This window comes from Garra rufa, chromosome 2, assembly GCF_049309525.1.
Source record: "Garra rufa chromosome 2, GarRuf1.0, whole genome shotgun sequence".
In the NCBI taxonomy this organism is placed as follows: domain Eukaryota; kingdom Metazoa; phylum Chordata; class Actinopteri; order Cypriniformes; family Cyprinidae; genus Garra; species Garra rufa.
In genome coordinates, this window is record NC_133362.1 from 27,655,705 (window position 1) to 27,663,112 (window position 7,408).

Here is a 7,408-nt window from a genome sequence, read left to right on the forward strand (position 1 = left end):
TCATCCACACTCTGTTCTGGGGTGTTAATCTGGTTTATATACTGGAGACTGGAATGGCGTACTGTATATAACATCAAATGCCTAGTAAATATAACAGGTTAATGTCAAGGGTCATCACTGCAGTCTCCATAAAGTATTTTAAAGTAAACCAAAAGGCATTGACATGGTAGGACCTTTCTAAATCACTGTAGCTCTTTTAGTCTCATCCTGAAGTATTTTTGGCTATTCATTGTTACTTCATATTTTAAGTTTGTGCTGTTGACAACTGCAAACTTACAATGTCATGACTGAGCAAAGTTTAGACTTCCAGCCGACAGCATTTCCTTTGGGATCTTAACACATTACGCTGTAGACAACTCTAGATAATCAGCCTAAGGAAATGGTGGGCAGTGTTATCACAGGATGGCTATGGTTAAATTGCATTAGGGGAACTAAAAACCAATTCATGGTCACAATGTTAAACAACCTTTTCAAATCAATCAAACAAAACATGAAAAACAACATCTGAACATAAAGTGAATTGTTTGTAAGTTTTGTGTTTAATAATGAGTGATTTCTGTGTTTATTGCAGAGCTCTTGTGGTCAAATTCAATACACAGTGTCCTGGCATGTAACGTGATCTGGCACTGAGTACTTCTCCCTTGATCTCCATTTTCTGATAATTGAAAATGGCTGAGACTAATTATATTGTGGACACAGCACAAAACAGGAAGAGAAATTTTAAAATAAATAAACTGCTGGGTTTCACAGATCACAGCTTAGTTATGCAGAACCGATTTAGAAAAGTAAACCAAAAACCAATATGAAATCATTCAGATCATCATCAATAACACACTTCACCCAAAAATGAAAAGTCTATCATTATTTACCAACCCTCACATCATTAGAAACCTGAATGACTTTCTTTCATCTGTTGAACACAAAAGAAGACAAGAGTAAAGGATGACAGATTTTCATTTTTGAGTGAACTATCCCTTTAAGTGTGTGAAGGGAGCAGTGTTCCTTTGTACTGTTTTGATGAGATGACCTACACAGTGCAGTAATGTAGTAATCACCAAAAGTGCCTTCAAAACCTTGCGAATGCAGTTCATTTGCTTTGTGAGCATCCGCTGATGTCCTTTTGGCAGAGTCTGAGTCCCAATGACAGCTTCATTGAATTTTCCGAAAACCTTTCCACATCCTGTTCTCATCAACTGCCCGACCCAGTCATACACTCAGATTAAAGCCCCTATCTATACAGCTCAGATAATAAAAGTGTCTATTCTTTGACTAATCTGTGTTACCAGTTCTAGACCTCACTGCTCAGGTTGGGAAATCGTTTCAATAAGGTGTTGGCCTCTTTTGGCAAAAGTCGACCCTGGGCTCCTTGTTTTCCTTTGGCATTGCTCTGCGCCTGTAAGAAATGAAAATAGAAAAAATCCTAAATAAAAATAATGATTGCATGCACGATTCATATTCAAACTCTTTAAAATGAGCCATTCCAACCAGCTTACAGAAACATGATCTTGCTAAATGCGTGAGGATGCCATAAACACGGAAACAACCGATGATAGAAAAAAAAAAGTCTAAAAGTCTAGCAGGAAACTGCATTGCAAAGTGGGAAGTGTGTTCGCCATAACTAGGAAATGGCAGAGAAAATCTATCTCGTTGTTTGTCCTAATACCCATTCCCATGTACACATCCAAACCATGTTATTTAAAGATGTTAAATTGCTATCAGCTATAAATAGGCAGTTTTACAGAGGATTTCCTGAGGACTGTGAGTTACCTTTTCAACACATGTGTAGAAGGCTGAGACTTCTTTAGAGCACACTGCGTTGTTGAAGTCGTTCAGTTTCCAGCAAGCCATCAGCAATGACATTTCTATTAAACAGGAGGCCTCTGTAACAAAGAAGTGTGTATAACTATGAGAGGGTTTAGCAAAACAATGCATTGCAAGCCTTCGGTGTCACCCTTCGGTGTTGAAACTGTTCTTAGATGTAAATCCAAGACTGTTTTTTATAGCAAGCACAATGTTTAACCAACCATATAAAGCCTTCTGTATCATATTTAGTATATGAATTCCTTAGGCCTGATTTTAGGGATGTAACGGTATTGTAAATACCGTCGTACCGCAATAGCAAATTTTTTCGATACTACCGTGGTCGCATGACTCGATAAAACCATAGTTCTTCTAAGAAAAGTTTGCTCAGGCGAATGGAGCGAACGGGAGGTAGCGGGAACTACAATTCCCATCAGCCCAGGTGTGGCCGTCATCCTTTGCGGTCTGTTGCCCGCCCCCCTTGAACGTCAAGTTCATTTGATTTTCGATATAGCGCCAGATCACAATAGAAGTCATTTAAGGTTATCTTTCCTATAGAACAGGTCTATACATTGTTCTTTTATTAAACAAACTAAATTGCCTTATGTTATTTATCTTATTTACACGAAGGCATGTCATTTCTGTCTCTACACTGTCACGCGTTTACAATGTCTCCTCCGCGAAAACACGGACTGGATCGCGGACTCCATTCATAAAAACGGAATTTACTATAGCGCGAAATGCCACGGAATTTGTCGATTATAGGATTATTGGATTAATAAATCAAAAGTTGGTCTGTCACTTAATTCAAATCGCGATATGGACTAGTGTCTGTGAAAACTGAAATGGAGAAAGGCCGTTTTAATATGAATCCTGCATGTTCCGTTTGCCTCTGTGTGTATGAATGTAGGAGACACGTTTTTTTTTTTACTACACTCATACTGAAGCACGCGTGACGCTCACGCTTATTTTTGGCCTTTGCATCTCACATGAACAGATAACTCAGTCTCCAAAGCTGCTGTGAGTGTCACTTTTACCGTTTCATTTGAGAAAACTATCATATCATACTACGGTATACACACAGAAACTTTCCGGCAACCTGTCCAAATAAAAGTACGGTTTAACATGTAACAGAACAATATTAGTCTTGTATTACTTTTGTACAGTATAATGTAGGTGTGCATATATTCCTATTTAAATAATTTACATAAAACAATATGATAAAAAATAAATATTACAACAAGATTAACCACTTAATTGTAGAACAAAAATACTACAATTATTATTTAAACGTTTTAAACTGAATATAATTTTTCTTCCATGTATTGATTTTAACAGTAAACCTCTGTTTGTTTGCCAAAAATTAAAAGGGTTCATTTTTCATTTGATTAAAAATAAATGTTTATTCTTTCATTTGATTATCAGAAAAATAAAAACACACACGAAAAAAAAAAAAGCAAAAGATTGTGGAGCCCTATTGTTCAAAATGTTAAAACAGAGTTTTGGACTTATTTTTCCACTGAAATGAATGTTTTCGTTACTACACAAAGTAGGCTAAAGTACTGCGAAAAAAAGTAACGTGGTTACATGGTTTAATAATTTTTTGTTATTAAAATTGAAAAATTGAAGTTCCTGTTTAAAAGTTTACAGATAGATGGCTAATTCGTATGCCATTGATATGTTCAGTGTTCATGTAAACTGTTTAATAAACACTTCTGGCACTTTTTTCGAGTCTCTTCATTAGTTTTGTTTTTCCTGTAAATGATTCAATAAATACCGTACCGTGTCATTCATACCGAGGTATTACCGTACCGTGAAGTTTTGATACCGTTACATCCCTACCTGATTTTGCTGATTTTAGCAAGTAAAAGGCCTTTTACTAATAGAGTGTTTTCACGACGCGTCATCAAATGGCCATATTGGTGGCACTGAGCATAAACAATGCCACTGAACCTAACAAAACTTGCATATTTTGCTGATTATTGCAGCTAAATTGGTCAGTTATTGTCATGTTTTAGGCTGTACTAATCGGTCAGACCGGGAAAAGCATTTGGAGTACTATAGACTGCCAAAAGTTATAACAAATCAAGGAGAAGAGTGCAAAAAACTGAGGAACAAAAGGCATTTGTGGTTGGCCAAACTAAACCGGATTTCAAGGGCAAGAATCCTGATAACATTCAAGTTTGTTCTGATCATTTCCGGTCATGTAGATAAAATATTAGGCTAATATCTTAAATAATACTACTTCTTCGTATCTTTATCACCTATTAACTTTAGTTTGTCAAACTATTGCGCCCTTTCCTGCTTACTAAGTCCTTCTCATTATGATTTAGCAGCTTCCAGGTGTTTTTTCTGTGTTTTAGACAGCATAACTACGTATTCAGCAGTACATTAACCGTGCAATCCATGCTGTTGTTTACATCCGAGTATCTCCAATATGGCAGCACATCCAGGTAACTGACCAAACCATAAGTGCAAACCTTCTATTCTAAAAATGTCCAATTTCAGGTGGTAGTACATATCATTTTGCTGTAAAATCATTAAATTAAATAGAAAACTTTAATATTGTTATTATTATTTCAAGATGAACATTTACAGGACTAAACATACACATTATACATCTCTCTAATTGCATTATATATTTTGTCCCCCTCATTTAAAACTACTAGCCAAAAATACATTGCATGGGTCAAAATTATCGATTTTTCTTTTATGCCAAAAATTATTAGGAAATTAAATAAAGATCATGTTCCATGAAGATTTTTTGTAAAATTCTATAAATATATAAAAATGTAATTTTTGATTAGTAATATGCATTGTTAAGAACTTAATTTGGACAAATTTAAAGGTGATTTTCTCAGTATTTTGATTTTTTGCACCCTTAGATTCTAGAGTTTCAAATAGCTGTATCTCAGCCAAATATTGTCCTATCCTAACAATCCATATACCAATAAAAAGCTTATTTATGTATACATCTCAGTTTTGTAAAATTTAACCTTATGACTGGTTTTGTGGTCCAGGGTCACATATAAATAATAACATCTACACCAAATTATATGTACTTGCTCAGTTTGGCCCTTTGAATAAAACTAAAGTATTACATACTATTCGGTCACAAACGTTTTTAAGATTTTCTTTTATATTTTGTGTAAACGTTCAACAAAATATTCAGTTTAAATAAATATTAATATTTTATATTATTTTTTTTTAAGCTAAACAGAGAACCTTTACGCTGTAGTTACAAATATTATACGTAATATTTCACAAATATACACAAAAACTTGACTTGACAAAAACGTCCAATATGTAGGTTATGTAGGTGAATAAACAACAACTAAGGTAAATTCTGTAACGGTTTCGATCTGAAGCAGGCCAGCAGAAGAGGCCAAGAAACTAACAGGTACATTCACATACATTTTAAATACAAAAAGTGCTAACCTCCTTTCTTCAGCTTGCGGTTGGCGACTTCATTTTTGAGCGCCAGAGGTTTGATGGGTTTCAGTACGGGTTTTCCATTCTGCCTGCTTAACAGTTTAGCAACCTTATCTTGAACCACAAATCCACTCATCGCCTTTCTATAATGTCTCCTTCCGAGACGATACAAACATGAAATCCAAAATAAGCGTAAAACGGAGTCTAATAATGTGACATAAGTAATGACTTAAATGTCATTGCCGAGTTCCTCTCACTTCACGTCCTCATGTAAGTCGCCATTTTCTGCCGGAAAGCATTATCTGCCTGATGTCATGGTTACCGCTGCTGACACTGTCGTAAACGTATTCGTGAGTTGTGTTTCTTTTCAATGGCTCCTCATAGATACAACCACAGTTTGTTCAGTCAGTGATTACTGTACTTAAGATATTATGAGTCATTTTATAAAAAACACATTTTTATTCATACACAAATCCACACTGGGAATGCAAGCAAGTAGTAAACTCTAGTGCAAATCAAAGGTGTTTCTAAGGCTGCACACCTGGGATTTAAAATCCAACTCATGAAGTAAATAAAAAGCAAGTCTTAAAATTCTGAAAGTTGCTGAGACCTAGTGCAAACTTAAGGATTAACTCATTTACTTTTAACAAGAAGTAGACATGCTTAATTGTAAACATAAGGACAGGATGCCTTTAGGTAATACAGGCTTTCCAGTAAAAGTTTTACCCAGGACATTTTTACACACTTAAGGCACAGCAGGATCCTGTGAGAGCCAAAGACAAGCCAGAACAGACTTTATTTCATTGTTAAACGACTAAGATGAAACCCAGTGTTCATATATAACAATAGAGGGTTTGCATCGTATAAAGAAGGATTTAGTAAGAAGGAAAGGGTGCAATATTTTGACAAACTAAAGCTAATAGGTGGTAAAGATACATACAGGCAGTGTTAATTAAGATATTAGCCTAATATTACACCTGCTTGACTGGAAATGATAAGAACAAACACGAATGTTGTCAAGATTCTTGACTTGGAAATCCTGGTTCAGTCCAGCCACAAATGCCTTTTGTTTCACAGACAGTCTTTTGCATACTTCTCCTTAATTTGTTATAACTTTTGTCAGTCTCTACTCCAGATGTTGTTTCTGGTCCGACCGATTAGTACAGCCCAAAACATGACAATAATTGATAATTTCAGCAGCAATAATCAGCAAAATATGCATTATTTACACTCAGTGCCACCAATATGGCCAATTAATGATGTGCCGTGAAAACACTCTGTTTTTTATTTTATGTACTTAAAGGAACACTCCACTTTTTTTAGAAATAGGCTCATTCTCCAACTCCCCCCGAGTTAATAAGTTGAGTTTTACCGTTTTGAAATCCATTCAGCCGTTCTCCTGTTCTGGCCATATCACTTTTACCATAGCTTAGCATAGATCATTGAATCCTATTAGACCAATAGCATCACGTTCAAAAATAACCAATGAGTTTCGGTATTTGTCCTATTTAAAACTTGACTCTTCTGCAGTTATATCGTGTACTAAGACCGGCGGAAAATGTAAAGATGCGATTTTCTAGGCCGATAAGATTAGGAACTACACTCCCATTCCGGCGTAATAGTCAAAGAAGTTTGCTGCCGTAATATGGACGCAGCAGGCGCAGTAATATCACGCAGCGCCTGAAATTCGATCACAATTTCAAAAAGCCGGTCACATTGGAAGTTACCTAGCTGGGAACTAATTTCAGGCGCTGCGTGATATTACTGCGCCTGCTGCGTCCATATTACGGCAGAAATATGGACCATATGGACCGCCGGTCTTAGTACACGATATAACTACAGAAGAGTCAAGTTTTAAATAGGACAAATATCGAAACTCGTTGGTCATTTTTGAACGCGATGCTATATTGGTCTCATAGAATTCAATGATCTATGCTAAGCTATGCTAAAAGTGATATCGCCAGAACAGGAGAACGGCTGAATGGATTTCAAAACGGTAAAACTCAACTTATTAACTCGGGGGGAGTTGGAGAATGAGCCTATTTCCAAAAAAAGTGGAGTGTTCCTTTAAATTTCCAGTAGTCCAACAGACAATTACATCAAATATTTTATTTTTCTATATTAAAAAAGCCCCCAAGCTTTCCTTTCCTGTTTTCTCCGAGCAAACAGGTCATTC

At 35.9% G+C, this 7,408-nt stretch overlaps 1 protein-coding gene across 1 annotated transcript; it reads right to left on the reverse strand.

Annotated features, from left to right (window-relative positions):
- Positions 1–520: 520 nt before the first annotated feature.
- chchd1 (coiled-coil-helix-coiled-coil-helix domain containing 1) lies at positions 521–5,508 on the reverse strand. The gene is made up of 3 exons (XM_073835061.1): positions 5,239–5,508; positions 1,768–1,880; positions 521–1,393 (listed from the first exon to the last, which is right to left on the reverse strand). Exons 1-3 carry the CDS (start codon positions 5,366–5,368, stop codon positions 1,289–1,291), a joined length of 348 nt encoding a protein of 115 aa, XP_073691162.1. The 5' UTR covers positions 5,369–5,508; the 3' UTR covers positions 521–1,288.
- Positions 5,509–7,408: the final 1,900 nt, after the last annotated feature.

Excerpts from the sequence above, each read along its gene's own strand:
- chchd1 (XM_073835061.1), bottom strand. The coding sequence starts at position 5,368 with ATGAGTGGATTTGTGGTTCAAGATAAGGTTGCTAAACTGTTAAGCAGG. Across the intron at positions 1,881-5,238 it reads CCGCAAGCTGAAGAAAGGAG|AGGCCTCCTGTTTAATAGAA; the intron begins GTTAGCACTTTT and ends TCTTTGTTACAG. Across the intron at positions 1,394-1,767 it reads TCTACACATGTGTTGAAAAG|GCGCAGAGCAATGCCAAAGG; the intron begins GTAACTCACAGT and ends CATTTCTTACAG.